The following is a 19806-nucleotide window of genomic DNA, read 5'->3' as shown; positions in this document are numbered from 1 at the left end:
GATTCTGATTTCCAGAAAACTTTGTTTTTGTGCTGACTCATATTGCCTTTATTAGTTGAATTCGAATCCAAGTATCTATATTTAGTAACATCTGACAAATCACTTAAATTCATGCCTCAGTTTCCTCATCTGGCAAATGGGGATACTAATACTTGCATTTACTAATTTCAGAAAGTTATTGTGAGGAAAGTACTCTGTAAATTCTGAAGTTATCTATTGAAACAGTTGTCAAATGAATAGCTTTTCCAAAACATTTATGGTCAGCTTTATGTTGATTATTAAAATGGCATAGAGGAATAAGAAAATTTGGTAAGGGAAGACAGAGGGAGAGTTGTAAATCCAATACATTACTATCAGATAAAGGGATTTCATAATTCTTGTACATGAAAGTGGTATGTTTGTGGGTGATGACAAAATCAAGTGTCTAATCATTGATGTGTATAGATGAGGTGGGGTAGAGGGGCAGTAAGGGTATTTAAGGAAGAGCCAATATGTATGTTGAAATCTGCTAGAATGAAGGCATGATTTGAGGAAGAAAGAAAAATTGTGAGGTACTAAATTCATTGAAGATGGAAGGGTAGTGACCTCTGGGGGTCTACAGACAGCAGCTACCTAGATTTTGACTGGGTGGTAGATATGGATCATATGAACCTCAAAGGAGGAAAAGTTAGTGAGTGAGGGAGATAGGGGGGAAAATATGGAAAACAGCAATAGAGAGCAAGGTGTATTCTAACTCCTCAACCTCAGCAAGCTGAAAGGAATGAGTAAATCTGTATCCAGTACTGTACAGAGTAGCCAGGGAGGCTATGTTATCAGGAACAGTCAGATCTTATTTATTGTTAGAAAACAGAAGGAGCAGCAGAGGAAAAAGTTTAAGATGAAGAGAAATTTGTTTAGTAGTAAACAGGCATTCCAGAGGACACGGTAAGGGGCTTTAGCATTTGGGAGAGTTAAGGGCGATGGAAATAAAGAAAAAGGTTGTATAACATAAGAAATGGAGTTGAAATGATGACCGAGAAGAGTTCAGAATCAATGGAAAATGTGAAGTACAATCAAGCAGATGTTTGTCACAGATTGGAAGGTGCCATTTTTCTTCCCAGAGGAGGCTGGAGATCAGGCAAAAGACTCCTACAGAACAAAATGAAAGACTCACAGGTAGACAGGATTGTAATAAACTCCCAAACTCTTCTTCAGAATTCACCTAGAAATTATGTATGTCATAATTTTGGAAGATGGATCACTTATAAATTGAATTTTACTGCATATTTTATCCTCTGGTATTGCTTTGCCTCAAAAAGTAACAGTTATCCAAAATGTAAAAGAAAAAAGTGACAAGGTGCCATCCCTTGCAGATACAGTAATATCCCAGGCAATTATTTTCTCAGTCACTCATTTTACCTTCTCATGGATGGTGATGAAGATAATAGCCTGGGTTACAGTATTCCATATAAATAATTCAAGGTGTCTTGCTTCCATTCATCTCATTCCATATTTGTGATGATTGCCTTACAATGTTAATACTTCTCTTTCTCAAGGAATTCTGATAGAATTCCTCATAAACTCTTTTATCATTTCTAGCATGTCTGAAGGTATATGGGCTGACTACAGTACCAGCAAAGAATTATCACTGAGTTTTGGGAAATCCCTGATCTCTTCCTTGAACCCATATCATAATATTTTATCAGCTTCATCCTACACATATTTAAGGGACAGGTTTTATTGGTTGAACATATTAAACACTTGGCCTGAGGTATGATATGTGGAGTCTTTTTGTTCACCTTATATACTTCAACCCACCAACTAGCTCCTCCTTGCTGATTCCTCTCAATGTCTATATTATCTTTTGGATCTTCTGGGTTAGCCTCTAGCAGCTGTCAAGACCAGATCCTACAACACAATTGTGTTTTAGGTTCTTTTTATTCTACTGAAAAATAGAAATAATACATGTGGTAGTCTTCTTAGTCTCAAACTGGGCTTAAGCAATCCCATCATAACCCTGGATACAAGGAGGAATTTTATGTGGTCCTGTAATGGCAGATGGTTTTGTAAAACCATAGTCATCAATTCCTCAGTGAAGTGATTCTGAAAGCTTTATAATTTTAAACTAGCTTCAATTGTTTTCCACTTTTCTCTTGGCACTTTGAGGGTTCTTCAAGAACGTATCTTTGGATCTGAATTTGCAACTCACAGACCTGTTCCTAAGGAACAGTTGTCTTTACACAAAAGAACTGTAGAGTGATTTTTAAAAATAGTATTAAATAACATCATATATACTTTGATGGCCCAATCAGATAAAAATGTGAGACACTCTAATCAGTACTTTACAATAGTGGGGTTTTTTTGCTTTGTTTTCTTTTTGCTAAAAATCTGAATTTGAGATGATAAAATTAGGACAGATGATTGAAATGGCAGGTGAATACTTCATGGATCCATTGTGATAGTGTGTTCTGGAAGTTTCAGATTTTCAACATTATTAAATAATTATTTATTGAGATCCAGCTATTCTCAATAATTTTCTGGACACTGAATGGGAAAGTGTGAAAAAAAAACCTGATCTCTCAAGGAGTTTTTAGTACCACTGTGTACATTGTCTCCACATAAATAAAGTACAATAATGAATATTTAGAGCTGGGCCTTTTAGATCTTCTAGATGGAGACTACTCTCAAGTCATACCACTAGTTACTGAATGAGCTATTATTAGAATATAGGTCTCCTGTCTCTCTGTTTCTCTCCTTTGAGTCTTCAGTCTAGAGGGTAAGGCAGTGCAAGTTTAAGTTTCAGAGTTAACAGTATAAAACGGAATTTAGAAAAGAAAACGTTCTATATAGTCTGTATTTGCCAGGAATAGCTTCATGGAGGAAGCAGGATTTAAAGGATGTGTTGATTTGAGATAGCAGAAACAATGGGGGAGGGTTTTTCAAAGACAAGTGTCAGAGTGAGGGGACTCCAGCACGAACCATGATGGATTCAGTGTTATAGGTGAAATTGTAGTGCCTGCCTAGAGAATAGAGTTCCTCCTCTGAGAAATACATTTGTATAAGTAGGATAGGGAAAATTGGAGTGAACCTTGAAAGACTGGCTGAAGAGTTTAGATATGTGCCTATATGCAAGTTTCGGGATTTTCAGTTGAGGTTTTCAGAAAGGGTAGCAATCTGATGGAAGTGGTATTTTAGGAAAATCAACAACTTGACAGTATTCAGGATTTGGAAAGGAGACTACTACCTAGGAGGCTATTTGTCATCCAGAAATAAAAATTATGTGGGCCTTATCTATCTTTGTGTGTACACACATACACACCCATCCCCACCCCCACCCCCACCCCCATATATATATATATATATATATATATATATATAATATATTTTAGTCTAGACCCTGTATTTGTTTTGGTTGTGTCTGGTCACTGTGAACTTGAGCCAGTGAGTGATTCATTGAAAATGAAACCAATAAAAGCTAGAAGTGAAGAGTAGAAGGAACCTTGTTTAGAAATGTCTGCAATGAAAAAAAAAAAACATGGCAAAGATGAAAGTTCTTTTTTTTTAAATTGTTCTAATGAGAAAAACTAATCAATAAGCCTTTATTAAGCATATGCTATGTGTCATGCACTGTGGATGCAAAAAACATAATCACTACCCTATTAGAGCTTACTTTCTGTTAGAGGAGATAACATGTATATGAATAAATGTAGACAAACATAAACAAGGAACACAAAGCATTTTTTGGGGGGGACACTAGAAACTAGGGCAATCAGAATTGGTTTCATGTAAAAAGTGATAGTTTGAGTAGAGTTTCAAAGAAAATAACGGATTCTTATGAGGTGGAAATGAAATAGAAATGTATTCAATGTGTGGGAAATAGTGCAAAGATATGGGAATAGGAGATAGAGTGTCATATGTGAACAACAAGAAAGCCTGTTTAGCTAAATTGTAGAGTAGAAGAGAGGGAAGGTGAATACTAAATAATAAGGTTATAAATGTACCTTGGAGCCAAGTTTTGGGATTCTGTGATAATAATAATAAAACTCTTCTCTAAGCATGTTAGACTAGCTTTTCCTTAAAATGTATTGAAATATTCCTCATGACATGGTTAATTTAGAGGACTAAAAGCTCAGAACCTTCATGTCACTTCCTCCATTAACTAAGTATAAACCACTAGGACCTGGAAAGATATCTTACAACTCTGGCTTCTGGATAGTAATGGCAGGGGAGCTTCACTAAACTGAATCAAATGAAGGTGTTCTCAGTGTCTGTCCTTGTTGAGTATCATTCTGCCATGGCTAAGTAAATCTTTTATTAACTGTTGAATAACTAACAAGTGTCTCATCTTTTTCCAATATTGAACCTAAATTACTAGGGGTCTTGGGGCATAGGCACAGTTATATATACCTATTATCTATATTATCAATCTGTTTATTTGTCTACACATACACACACACACACATTCTCACACACACACTCTCACATACACACCCAGGCATGGCCAAAAAGGCAGGAAAGGAAACAAAAGGAAACAAGGTCAGGAAAACACAGTTTTCAATGTTCAACATTATCAGATGCTTCAGAGATGTCAAGAATGAGAATTTTAGAAATGGTCATGCCATTTGTCAATTATAAGAAAATTAGAAACTTTGGAGTAGTTTGAATGGAGTGCTTAGGTCAGAAGCCACATTGCAAAGAGTTGAAAAGTAATAGGAGAGGAAGAGGAAGCAGACAGATGTAGATAGCTTTATCTACGAGGGTGTCTGTGAAAGTCAGAAGACATAACTTGAAAGCCAGAAGGGATTGTTGGGTGTATTGAATATTCAGGATATGGGGAACTAGGGTGTGCAGAGATTCAGGGAAGCAGCCAGTAGATAGAGATTGAGGTTGTTGGTGGGGTGGGGTTGATTGTAATGGTATCTGATGGAGAAAACAAAAGAGAATGAGATAAAGAATGCTTGGGCAAGGAGAGAATGAGGGATTCAGAGACAAAGAGGAGTGAAGAAGAGCGCACTCATAGAAAATGGTCTCTTTTCTCAGTAAATTGAGGGGCAGGAACCACAGAATAGGATAGCATGGGAGACTTAAAGAAAGAAGAGATCATTTGAAATTATCTTTGTGAGGAGGAGGGTAATCAATTAATGAGGAATAAAAGGCTTATCTTTATATGGTGGGGGTTTGGTCAAGATTCCAAAATAAGTCCAAAATTTAAATTATAACTAAATTTCCAAGGTGTTTCCTGAAAGCACTAAAACTAGGCATTTAATTTTTAAAAATTCACAAAGATAGGACTTAGCATATAAAGTCTGAATTGCTGCTAGAAGAAAGCTAATCATGTGTTTAATGTTTCCTCATTTGTGTGTGAAAAAAAACAAACAAGCATTTATCAATCATCTGCTATGAGCCAGGCATGGTGATAAAGTACTGGGGATACACAGAAGAAGAAAAAATACAGTTTAGTCTCTCAAGGAGCTCACCACCTCAAGGCAACATGGAAGTAACTATTTACAAACAAAATATGTGCAGTATAAATTATAGATATTCATCAGAGGGGAGTCACTAGCATGGAGTGGGGTCAGGAAAATTTTGTAGAAGGTGGGATTTTTATCTGGAAATTAATGGAACCCAGAGAAAAAATTCTCCCAGAGGGAGAAGAAGAGAAAGAACATTTCAAGCATGGGAGCCAGTGAAAATACATGGGCTTGGGAGATGGAATCTCTTACGTAAAGAAGAGCAATAAGACCAGATAAATGGATGACAGAGTAACCCAAGGGTAGGGGAGAAGGTAAAGTGAAAGAACACTGTAAAGGTAGGGAAGGACCAGGTTATGAAGGAATTTAAAATTTAAATGGAGGTTTTTATATTGGATCCTGGAGGTAGTAGGGAGCCACTGGAGTGTATTAAATGGTAAGGGAGTGGTGTGACATAGTCATACCTGTATTGTAAAAAAGATCACTTTGACAACTTAGAGGAGGATGGACTTGAGTAGGAAGAAAGCCTTGAGGAGGGGAGATCAAACAGAAGCCTTTGGCAATAGCATAGGCATGAGGTAATGAGTTCCTGTACAAAGGTATTAAGTAGTGTGAGAAGAGAGAAGGGATACACAAGAGATATTCCACGGGTAAAATCATCAGGACATGGCAATAGATTGGTTGGGGAGAGAAAGAGAGACAGAGAGGGAATGGGAAAGATAGGAAGAGGAAAGGCCTTGGGGGGAAAGATGAATTCAGTTTTCAATTGAGTTTAGCATGTCTATGGGATATCCACTGAAATGTCCAATAGCCAGGAGAGAAGTTAGGGTTAGGTAAGTCAGTCTGAGAATCATCAATATAAAGATGCTAATTGAATCCATAGGAGTTGGTGAGATCACTGAAGGAAATAGTATGGTAGGAGAAGAGGGCCCAAGACCTTGGGAGACACCCATTGGTCACTGAGTGTGACCTCCTTGAAGATCCAACAATCGGATAATTTGCTTCAGTCAAAAACATTATATTAATCAAAAGAAAACAATTTGAGCCATTAAAATTACTTTTGAGTTCATAGAACACTATTAATATAATTTAAAACTATTTCCAAGTCAAAGCAAATATTTTAAAATTGATTGTAGTTTTTAATCCCCTTTAATATTTTCCCTTTGCTTACCTATTGATTTGTAAATGAATCAATGTATATGTAAAAGCATAGTTTCTGCATATGACTTATCCATGCTTTTCTATAGGTGATGAAGTACATTTTGCAGATAATAGGAGCTTAATGAATATCTTCTCAATTGAATTAGATTAATAATTACACACACACACACACATATAGCACTCGAAAGTTTTCAAAACACTTTTCTCTCACACACACATACATACACACACACACACACACACACACAAATCCATTTCCTCCTTAAACTCATTTTACAAATGAAGAAACTGAAGAAAGCAAGATTAAGTTATTTGCCAAGGATCACATACCTAGTAAGTGTCTAAGGTTGAATTTGAACTCAGATCTTCCTCTGATTTCAGACTCAATGTTCTATCCCCTGTACCACCTAACTGCCCTTTATAGAACAGCAATTATTTAGCAGCTAAGTTTTAGAAAATTGCAAAAAGGCAATATAGAAAGGTAAAATAGTGGTAGAGTTTAAGTCTTGAAGTGAGGAAAACGAGTGCAAATCCCATCTCTGATATATAATAGTTATTTGACCTTGACCAAGTTGTATAACATGTCTCAGTCCTCTGGCAGTTATAAATTGGGTATTATTATAGATTAAGGAACTATTTTACAATTGAGGAAATTGAAGCTCAAAGACCCAGGGTGGGGAGCCTATGGCCTCAAGGGCACATGTGGCCCTCTATGTTCTGGTGGTTCTTGAGTCACTCGAAGACCTAGAGGACCACATGTGGCCTTGGGGCCACAGGTTACCCACCCCTGCTAAGTGATTCAGAGATTTGCCCAATATCAACTGAGGTCTTCTGAAATCGAGACCATATGTATTTAACAAAAATACCATTATTTCTTGTTTTAGAAGTTGACCAGAAACAGCGTTCCTAATAACTAATGGTACATATCTGCTAATTATTTTTTACAGAATTTCTTCTCTGTTCTAGGACAAGAAAAATGTTTCCTACTTATTTTATATTTCTCTGAAATTACTAGCATTCCATTGGGCATACAAAGGCTTAATAAATACTTACTAATTGGATTTGAGCAGACAATATGGAGCTGTTTGCAGAGAAGGTTACAGTTTATAGCCATGCTTCTTGACTTACAAGAGTGCTGTGCTTTACTTAAGATAGCCCTTTGGTTATAGATGCACTTTAGGAAGGCCTTTAGTGTGTTTCCCATAAGTCAACAGAATCAGTTATAGCTGTTTTAACTTTTGTTTCTCTAGATATGTCCACATAGGCAAACATTTTATTTGTGCTCTACCCAAACATTTTAATTAGCTAAGCTACGCATTTACGAGAGGAAAAAAAGCAAATAAACCTAGAAGCATTTCTTAAACAAGAATCAAAGAATACCAGTTTTGTAACTGCCTTAACTATATTATTTTGGATAGTCAAGCGAAATACATATATATGTATATATATATATGTATGTATGTGTGTGTGTGTGTATATATATTTCTATATCTATATCTATATCTATATCTATATATATATATATATATATATATATATATATGCATGTGTGTATGTGTGTTCTAAGAAAACATTTCCACTCATTATTAGTGAGTGGAGCACCTGCTCATATTAAACATTTATAAGCATGTTTTTGGTGTTGTAACCAGCTCTTTCCATTTGTATTCCTTACTCTAAAATGTTTCTCCATGAAGTCCTTGTGGCCAGAGGGTTTAACCAAACATGATAGCCCTCAGCACTCAAGGGAACCAGAATAAAATGTAATTTAGAAATATTTAATAAAAAATAAAAATATAATAAAACATAGACAATGATACATTTTATGACTAAGTCAATATGTGGCTTATTGTAATGATCCTTAGGTATGTGTTAATGGCTCCATTTCTTTTTGAGTTTCACACTACTGGTGTAGGCCACTACATTTTGTCTCGTTTACACTATAGATTCATAGATTTCAAATTGTAAGTAACTTTAGGGCTCATCTTTTCCGACCTTCATCTTCCAGGTGAAGACACTGAGACCTTAACAGGTTAAAATGAGTAGTACAAGATTAAAATTGTAAATACCTGTGTTAGGATGTAAGCCTAAGTTCTCTAGTTTCAGGTCCATTTGTTTCCCCAAAGCCACATGCTTTGTTTTCATACTTATTTTTCTATTTCCCCTATTAAACTGTAAACTCCTTGAGGTAGTATTGTTCTTTTCAAATTTTCCTGAGAATAGAATCTAGTGCATTTTTCCTCAGTAATACCTGTAGATTGACCAACAAAGAGTGTGTCTGGAACATTCTGTTGTGATAACCATACAATAATTTTGTCTGTATGATTTTTCTTATGACTGTCATTACTCATTTTGCGTTGTTTTTGTAAGATATTTTTCTAGCTTTTTTGTCATTTAACCTTGTATTTAAAGGCAATTCAATACAAACCCGTACAGTTTCCTTTGGTTAGTGCTTGGGGGTAGTATAATAGTAAATGAACAGACATTAGGCCCTGAAAAAAAATGAAACAATCCCCTTCCTCGAGTAGTTTATATTACATTGAATTGAAATAGCTTATGTCCAGATAAGTAATTCCAAAATATATAGAAAATAAAGACACAGTTATCCTTTTAGGAGAAACATTAACAGCTAGGATGAGAATCAGCTTGAGCAAAGCTTTGAAAGAAATTTGGGATTGAAAGAAAGAGGCAGAGATGAAGGAAAGTATTCCAGGTATGGGAAGTGCAGGGGACAGCCTATAAAAAGGCAGGGATATTCAGGGTGGGATGCTATATGTGAGGAAGAGCGAGAAATCACTTTTCTTGTGTCCTAAAGTATGTGAAAAGGAGTGATGCATAAGAAGCCTGGAAACATAGATATTGGTGTATGTATACATATGTAGATACATGTATATGTATACATATGTGTGTGTAAACACACATATACTTTATTATTCTCTCTCTTGTTGTGACTTAGCATTAATTCTTCTTCAGTCTACCAATCTCATCTCCAAAGAACTTCTCAATATTTTTTAACCCTGTAGTTCAGTTTTCAGCTGGAAGGGTGAAGTCTTTTCAGGTTTAACTTACTTTTAACTTTATGGCATCTGAGTTTATCTTTTAAATCTTTAAGGTAACCAATTTTGACAGCAAGTATTTCAAACCACACACAGTTTACTCCTTCAAAACTAATCTATAAAAGTAATTTGACTTTTCTGAGAGCTCCAGGTTTCTCAGAACTGAGAAGTTTGGTTTTGTCACAACTGCTTTGGAAACATCAACGTGTAGTTGTACTTTGCTCACTGCATGATCTTAGCAAATGGTTATCTTATAATCATAACCAAAATGTATTTGATAATATTTGCTTTTTTTTTAAGTTACCTGGTAATTAGGACCTTCTTACTCGTCTACTTGGAGATTTGTCTTGGTTAGGAGACAAAGTTTTGGTAGTAGTCACTGGTCTCCCTTCCCACTTAGAATATGTAGCATCTTGTCTCTAGAAAGTGATGCAAACACGAAACATAAATAGCCTACCCTGGTTGTGTGGCGAAAAACAGGAAATGGGGATCTGATACCGTAAAACTGAATTCCCCTTCCTCTAGAGTTTTATACTTTAAAATAGCTTTTAGAAACTTTAAAATCTCTTTGGACAAATGGTTCTCAAACAGAGCATTTTAATTTGTTCTTCTCAAATTAGATTACAATTTTAAAAGCAATTTGCCAATTTAAGATCAAAGTAAATCTGTTTAGGTTTATAACTGAAATTTCATATTTGCAGCTGTATGTGAATTAACTAGCATGTGAGTTTTCTTCTCCATGTGGGTGCTAAGAAAATATAAAGTGATAGAGACTAGACTTGTGGTTTCACTGGTGTAGAGAATGCCCAGAATAGCAAACTGCCTTTGTCCATGCAGGTTGGCACTCTGTGCAATGTTTGGTCTTAGAGAGTTACCTAGAGCACAGGTGTTAAACTCTTTGGCTATAAAACTCCTGAATGTGGACACAACTAGATTACGGTGTAATTGGGAAATGTTTAACAAAATAAATAAAAAATATAATGCAATATAAATAATGCAAGCTTATGGTTTTCTATGTCGATGTGCAGCCTGCAGGGATCCCTTTCTATCTGAGTTTGACACCAGCCCAGAGCAGTGACAGATGAAGTACCTTGCCCAGGATCATATGGCCAGTATGTGGCAGAGGATACATTTGGACCTCTGCTCTCGGGCCACTACACCACACTGCTTCTGAAAAGGAAATAAAAGATATGAAAATAATATGTAAATAATCTTCACCTAAGGATTGAACAGTCTTGAAATTATGAAAAAATTCATGCTCTTTCCTTTCCAGTTAGTTCCTAAAGGGTTTCATGGCATCATCAAAAAAAAAAAAAAATCCCTGCAAAAATCCCCAAGATGAAATGACTAATACATTAAAAGTAGAACTTTGAACATGTATGACATATACATAAATGCACATATTTACATACACACAGAGAGAGAAACTGAATGAAAAAGGTGCTACTGTGTTTATAAGTATGTATTTGAATGGTATCTTGCTAATCTTATTTTGCAAATGAATGTCTCCCTAAATATGAATAAATAATATGCAGTAGAATGCAAATTTCTTGAGGTTAGGGACTCTGCTGATCTTAGTATGTAGATTAATAAATGTTGAGTTGAATACTCTGAGTTTCTTAATTGTATTTTTGAAATTATCAATAAATTCTTGTTGCCTCTTTATATAATTTCATGTCATAGCAGAAAGAGTAATTATCTTAAAATCAGAAGGGTTTGGGTTTAAGTTCTCCTTCCAGTCCTTAATGACTCTGTGACCTTATGCAAGTCACTTCAGTAATTTAGGTGTCATTTTTTTTTAGTATTAAAATTGACATAGCAGTAGCACTCCTTGTATAATGGTAGATCTGTGATTTCATTAATATAGGGAACTTGGAGACAAGGCACTAACTTGTACCAATACACATTATATTAGTTTGGGTGGGAGGAGGGAAGGGAGAGGGAAGGAGGATGAGAGCATATTGTTAGTAAGAGATTAAAGACTTGCCTAAGGTCACACAGTCAGTATATATTAAAGACTTGCAGCCTAGCCTTCCAGGCTTCTAGGATAGTTCTCTCATCACTATCCATGCTGTCTTTCCATTTGTGAGGAAAGCATTTTTTTAAATGTTAAAGTGCTTTGGTATTATGAGCTATTATTTTATTTTATCAATTTGCCATTTTTTTTTTGTTAATTGATTATGTCTCCCCAAGGGAAAATATCTACTAAAATTTTAATTACATTAAAAAGCAAGTTGGGCATTGTGTAGCCAGACTACTTGGATTATTCAGTAATTGGTTACTTTCCAGCAATGAATAGGCACTATATAAATGCTAATTAATATTATTATTAATTATTCAGGGATCTTGTAATACTTTAGACTTAACCACGAATTATGTTACTCTGCCCCTTTTTCTTTTAGTCGTAGTCTGTTGTCAGGGATATGATTGTCTGTCATTGATAAAACTATTTGTCTGTACTTTGAAATTAAAATTCCAATTTAATAGTTATTAAACTACATTCCTTGTTCCACTGGGCTATTCTTCTGTCCGTCTATCAATCACAAGCATCTATCAAACACCAATTATATGCCAGACACTGTTCTAGGAATTGGGGATATTTAATGCAACCAACAATATCTATTTGCAGTGACAAACTGTGGGATATAATTTGACAGAAAAAAAGAATCAAAAGAAGAGCAAAATGAGCTACATTTCATAGAAAATCTATAAATCTTATGGGATGGCTCTATTTTTGTAAATATGTTATAAAGAGAAACTTTTAATTTTAGTTCATTTTAGCTAACACAATCTTGTTATTTCAGGATTCATTATGTATACATTCCTAACTTTCCTTTCTCCTCTATTTTTTCCCTCAGTTACTGGCTGACAAATAAAGTTCCCATTAAAAGACCCAGCACTGGTCTCCTCATGTACACACTTGCTACACGGTTTTGCGATGAGATTCACCTCTATGGATTCTGGCCATTCCCTAAGGATTTAAAGGGGAAAGAAGTCAAATATCATTACTATGATAACTTGAAATACAGATACTTTTCCAACGCAAGTCCTCACAGGATGCCATTGGAATTCAGGACTTTAGATGGGCTACATAACAGGAGAGCACTAAAATTAACCACAGGAAAATGCATAAAGCAATAAAGCACATTTTAAAAGACATATTAAACTGAATATGCACTCCATTCTGAGGATGTTTGTATGGAAATAAGATGCAAAACAGAAGATAGGTTTCAGTATCCACTAAGCTTCTTGGGGGGTGAGGTGGGGAGAGTTATGAGACATCCATTACCAGCTGATGAAACGCCTATGAAGTGCTCTAAACATTGTATGTTTTGACCGCAAGAGTCCTAGTAAGTGCCACTTCTACTCAGAACACAGCTTGAATGTATAATCAGCAGTGTTTACAAGATCTAACAATACATTCACATTTAATTAAAGAAGAAAACAAATGTGTTTATTACTGCTGGACTGCCCCCACGACGTCAAGCACATTTGAAGAAAAACTAAGGAAGAAACTCTGCCTTTGGGGAAATCAGAACCTTCCTTGTCAGCAGAAACTGTGATGGAGACAGTTAAGCAGGGCAACTCATAAGATCAAACAATTCAAGTAAATGCCTTCAGTCAGGAGTCTGTGTCTAATTTCGTGTTATAAACTAACATATTTGTTTTCACTGTTCTTTTCTTCTCGCATCTATTTGCTTTGGTATATTCCAGATCTTGAAAGATCCTAAACAGGATGACATGTACAGGGAAATAAAAAGTAATAGTTGTCAAAAATTGTTTTTAAAGTTATTATTTTTAGAAAAAATCTTTAAAAAGTTCAAAATGTTTAATAATGAACAACCGTAAACCTCTAAATTATTTTTGGATGATAAAAAGGTACCAGCTAAACTATCCAAACAGTAATCTTGAGCCATTCTAAACAGGAGACTTCAATGTTCTATGCCATCTGGGAAGGTAATAATTAATAAGGAGGTATCTTTATGTTTGGTACCAAAGAACATATGGATTTTTCTATATAAGTAGCATTTCTCTTCAGTGAAGTGACTAATTTGTTTAAGTACTATGTTGTTATATGATTGATTTGAAAAAGCTATTTGAAGATTTTTTATTACATGAGTTACTACTTTATATTTTATTTTAATGATGACCCGAAAATTCCTTAATATGTCCTAACATATTCCTGAGCAATATTTTGCTCTTCTAAAAGGAATGTTTGTTAAATATCATGAATCAAAATTTGGGCTCAAGTGGTGTAAGGATTCCCTTACTTAAATGGGAATAATGACATTGTTTAATTTCCTCTGTATACAAAAATAATATGATCTAGAGTGTGTTGATATCCTAGAAGTGGTAGATAATTTTAAATAAGTTGATGAAGAATTTCTATATTGATATTTTTCAATTCAAAGGAAATAAGTAATCTAGAACATGTAATAGTTAAATTCAGTCATGATTTCACTTTAGTATATAAGAAATGAGCAAATATGAAATAAGATAACAAATAAAGTATGTTTTTATTTAAATAACTAATAGAAGTGGGCAATTTGCCAGTCATCTGTTAGCTTAAATCATGCTGTTAAGTAATTTTGGAATTCTACTGCTTTTTTGGAAATAAAATAGGAAAAGCTCTTCATTCCCTGTTCTACTTTGCTTTACCACATGAAAAATATATTTTATCTCTGTCTTCTAGTCTCCTAAAGGAGGATGACTGAGATGAGGTAAAATGGCAAGGATTTGTATGTGTGTATATATACACACACATGAACACACATATATATATTATCCATATACATATAAGTGTATATAGTTTATAAACACTGTAGTATACCTTATGTATATGTCTGTTTATATACACATATGTATATGTGTGTAAATGTGTGTGGGCATATGTATGTATATGCATATATACATATGCAGATACAATATACATATTAACATATATACACATGCATATATCTCCCCATGCCATGAAGAGGATATATATACAAATATATAATAAATACTTAATAAATGTTTATTGAATACAAAGAGAAAAAGCATACATTATTTTGAAAATTCTATCTGAAAAAGGCCAAACTTCTAATATCACATATAGGTATGCATATATATACATATATATATGTGTGTATGTGTATATGTATATGTATGTGACTCAAATACTTCGATGGATTTGTGATAGATGAGTAGGTATTCCCTTCACTTTTATAAGAGCAAGAAACATTTATTAAGTATCCATTGCATGTAGAGGACTGAGTATATGGCAACTCCTCCACACTTTATATTATATGATTTTTGTCCATATTTTTCCATACATCTTCCATAGAGGACCTGCTCAACAAGTTTCCTATTTTTCTTTTAATATTTAGTGGTTACTAGTCTCACATGACTGAATAGCTGTTGTCCTTCAACTTAATACTTGACTAGTCTGCCTCCTTTTAAAATCATGTATGTCTTGATGATTTGTACAATATATAATATATCTTTTTTCTCCAACCAGACCTGAATTTTCATTGGTTTAGGGAGCTCTGTGAGGAACTTTCTCTATCAGTGAAGATAATCGCTTTCTCTTAGGCTTACATACTTAAAGAGTTGCTTGGGCCACTGAGATATTAAGTGTCTTGTCTAGAGCCAAACAGCCAGTATTTACCAGAGCTGGGATTTTAATTCAGAATGTCATGATTCTAGGACCAGTCCTCTATTCAGTATGCCACACTGCCTTTCTCTTTCAGTGTCTCTCTCTCTCTCTTTCTCCCCCCCACTCCCTTCTCTGTGTGTGCATATGTATGTATGTATGCACATATGTATATACATATATATGTATGTGTATTATATACATGAACACTGTATAATATACACACACATACACTACAGAAAAAGTGTGTTTACATGCAGTTTGTTTCTACATGTATGCACACATGTAACATTTTACATTTTACATGTGAGGAAACTAAGACCCTAGAGAATAAATTGCCCATTACATATTACAGATACTAAAAAAACAGAACCACAGGTAGTAAAGGAGCTTAGCTCAGTGAATAGAGAGCCAGCCTCATCGTTACCAAGACATTGATTTCCAGTCATAGCTCTGACACATGATGGCTATAGGACTCTGCACTAGATATTTAATCTCTCAATGTTCCTGATAAAGTTTTGCTTTACAAACAGCAAAACAGTTGTTGATCTGCATTGGTAGATTGATCTTATACCAATATATAGATCTTATACCAATGAAATCACTAAATACACTAAAACTTTTTTTTAAAGGAACAAAATCAGTGCTACCAATATAGACACACACACACACACACACACACGCACATACACATATGTACACTTTCATTTTAAAGAGATAGGAAATCATTATATGTATTTTTATATTTTATGTGATGTTAAAACGCAAGATAAATTATTTGACGTACATGACTTTTCCTGAGATGTTGCCATTTCTCAAAAAGCATAAAGAAAATAATGGAACCTTTCCATAACTGAAATGATGTAAAAAAAGGACAAAGTTGGTCTACATCATTAAAAACATTAATCATAAAAATTTAGAAGTATATATTGACTCTGTTACTGATGAAATTGTTTGAAAAGTTAGCACTTAAGTAAACATAAAGTAAAAAAGTTACAAAGACTATCTCTTTGGAATGGATACATCAGAAATTCTCTGAATCCACTGAGTTTATATATTAAGTCCTGTAAGTTAGGAAGGGTCATAGAAACATTTAGCATATCTCTTAACCAGCAGGAATGAAGGCAAACAAGATCCAACATTTCTTTTTTTTCAACAAATGAATTTTAAGCCTGTTTTGTAAATCCACAACAAAAGCATTTCTACTGTCTACTTATCTGTGCATTGCTATCTATCTCAAAGAGAAATTGAGTAGTGCCTTTTTAGATTCACATTTCTTTGTGACTTTTTGCTTGTGTTTTCCAAATATATTCCCAACTTCTGAAAATATTCCTTCATATCAGAGTCCAGAATCAAAAACAAATAAAAAAAGGGCTTCAGCACTGACTGAGACTACTTTTGTCAATCTCAGGGAGCTTTTAATACTCGGAAATGAATTCATTTAAGGCATTTCATGCTCAAAGTAGCAACTCGTATCATCCCATTTCATTTTCTACTATATACCTTTCCTTGTTCCCTTCTCCTTAACTATCTGCTATGGCCTTTTTTACAGGAATAGGTCAAGGAAATGAATAGAGAATAACTATATGGGCAGAGAGAAGAAAATTGTCTAAAGATAAAGGCAAGACTGGAGAATGTAAAGTAAATCAAAATATTATCAAGTACTTGACATATCTCATGTTGCTTTAGGGACAGTCACATATTTCTCAGCATTAATCCACTTCCGTTTCAAAATTTTAACCCTCTGCATGATACTGGAAAGGTCTGTACCAGGCAGGTGCTTAATTTAGTATTTCTGTCCTTTAAATATAAGACTTTTGGGGGCATGAACAGTTCACAGTAAAGCTATCATGAGTCTTGTTCAGTGCACTCTATGATAATTATAAAGTTATCAAAATTAAGTGATCCGTTTCAGATGATTATGATCTGTGATTTAGAGTTTCAACCAGTTTGAAACTGGTTAAATTGTGAACAAGTCTAAAAAGTAACTATGGAAATTCTATTTGGGAAGGGCAGAAAGAGTTTGTTGCTCAAATTAATCTTTATGTTATATATTGTGAATTCTATATCAATTGCTAATGGGATTATCTACATTTCTGCTTACCAAAAATAAAAAAAAATTAAGCAAAGGCCTAGGGGTAGTGTATATACCTAGTAGATATTAAGATATTTCACAGGAAGAGAGTGTAAAAAGGAATTAGTTTTCATTTGAAAAAATTAGTCACATGTACACATGACTTGATATTTGGTCCATAGAAAAAAATTTAAGTGTCTATTAGTAGGAAATATTTATCCTAACTCCAAATCCTAGAACAGTGCTTTGCACAAAGGAGGCACTTAATACATATTTGTTAAATTTCTTTCTTGAATTAAGGAGAAGGCATGAGAGAAATATGTATTAGCTATCTTTACAGCCTAGGAAAATTTTCCTCATCAACCATTATACATTTATTAGCTATTTAAAGAATTGGATATTAGCATAATTGCATTTCTTTTGGGAAAAAGTACAAATGAAATCCAAACAGAAATGTACATTTCACTGTATGTGTGACACATACACATATAGTACCAATAAATGTGTGATTCATCTATATTCACTTTTGTATGTGTACACATACATATATAGAGTGTTCCAAAAGTTTTAGTGCATTAATACTTTAGGACACCCTGTCTATGTATGTGTTTATAATTGATGTATCTCACATACATACATCTATAACATGGCCATTCTGGAACCTTGTTGAAATGTTGTATTTGAGATGCATACTCTTTCTGGTGAGACTGATTATGATGCAAAATACCTTGGTATTCCTGCACCCATAATTCCTTTAGGCTTTCGCTATTCTGATGAATAGTGTTAAAACAAGGTTTCAGTTTGTTCAAAATATTTTTAAAAACTTAAGGCTGAAAATTTGTTCAAACTGCAGTTTGTAGATTATGGATTCCATATTTAGATTACTAATTTTAATTACACATGAAAATGGTATTTGTGTAGGCAAAAGCACAAGTGTTTTAAATGGATATAACACAGGAAAAGAGTTTAGAGAGAATAACATTGCTTCACAGTACTGTTGCTACTGAGCCCTCCAGGTTCTATTTATAGAACATAAAGAGTTAAGGTATATTCTGTCAAGGACCATCCTGTTTGACACTGTTTTCCTCTTGTTCTGTGTATAGCATTTGGTATTATTGTTTTATCATTTGTACAATTGTTAAATAAATGAAATCTTTTTTTTCCATTTTTTCTCTTCTTTCTTATACATACTGAACTGCATTTAGTGGCTAACCCCTTAACAGATTTTAATTTGCATATTTAAAAACCATTTGGTAGGATATTTTCTTTCCCCAAACTCAAGATTTCAGTTCTTTTAAAATTTTTTAAAAAAAGATATGATCTGGAAGATATGAATATTATCAAGAAACCACTGCAGGAATTGGGCAACACTTCTCTCAGTGACAGAGAATGTTAGCACTGTTGTAACAAATGTGTTTCATCATTCATTTCAGTCAGTTAAAAGAAAGGATCTTAGTAGGAACATATACACAAACAGTTGCTGTCCATATTTCAAAATGATGTTCCTGACATTTACCACTATGTGTATATGTGCCTGCATGTCTGCAGCTGAAGAAGTCAACAGTTCCTCCCACACTGCAGCCCCTTGAAGACTGCCCTTTGATTTGTGACTACAGCTGCAGTTGCTATACTTGTCACCATTTGCTATTCTGCCTCCAAGGAGAAGATTCAGGGGAAAATGCACTTTTAACTCTGTTGCCATGGGATCCTGTAGCTGGTAATTTTAAGTCTGTAGACCTTACACTGATTTCCACAGCACAGAAGCAGGAGAAATTGGAATTTCTTAAGGTTGTTAGTACCACCCTTGAATTTTTAAAAGCAATCCATTAAGTTAATGAGTAGAGGTCTTCCTTGTTCAATTGTAATTGTATTTTGTAGAGTTGTAATTAGGAATTTTTGGATCTGGGAAAGAGGCAGGAATGTCACCCTTGGGTGGGCTGAAGGGAGAGGAGATAGAAACCTCATGACACCAAAGAGAGGCTGAAGGGCAGAGTTCACCCATGCAGTTAATCTTCCATCTTTGGCATCTAAGGATCTATTGCTGTTAACCTTTGCTAAACTACTACAACATTCAAGGTACCAAGAGGTGGTGGAAGCACAAAGGCAAAATGAAAAATAATGGATTCGTTCTGGGAGAATACATTTTACTGGAGGGAGGTATATTCATTATGATTTGGTGAGGGAGAGAACAGTAGCAATAGGAAATCAGAAAAGACTTTCTATAGAAATTGACCCATGAGATGTATTTTGAAAGAAGTCAAGAACTATTAAGACATGGGTAAAGGAGGGAATCAGGGGCAGCGTGTAGAAAGGCATGGAAATGAGAGGTGGAGTGCTGAAGTCCTTAAGAAGTATTCAGCTAACACAAGGACTGCTTGAAAGGCACATATGTGAAGGGAAGGAAATAAGCATTTATATGCTATGGTACTTACT

The 19806-nt window shown here is 34.5% G+C and overlaps 1 protein-coding gene across 1 annotated transcript in view; it reads left to right on the top strand.

Annotated features, from left to right (window-relative positions):
- The window catches only part of ST8SIA4 (ST8 alpha-N-acetyl-neuraminide alpha-2,8-sialyltransferase 4), a 147634-nt gene extending 129096 nt beyond the window's left edge, over positions 1–18538 (top strand). The window contains exon 5 of the mRNA XM_072597371.1: positions 12523–18538. Coding sequence (XP_072453472.1) covers positions 12523–12805 — 283 coding nt within the window. The 3' untranslated portion in view covers positions 12806–18538. The remainder of the gene's footprint in view (positions 1–12522) is intronic.
- Positions 18539–19806: the final 1268 nt, after the last annotated feature.

This window comes from Notamacropus eugenii, chromosome 3 (genome assembly GCF_028372415.1).
Source record: "Notamacropus eugenii isolate mMacEug1 chromosome 3, mMacEug1.pri_v2, whole genome shotgun sequence".
Classification (NCBI taxonomy): domain Eukaryota; kingdom Metazoa; phylum Chordata; class Mammalia; order Diprotodontia; family Macropodidae; genus Notamacropus; species Notamacropus eugenii.
This window is presented reverse-complemented; position numbering and strand designations above follow the sequence as displayed.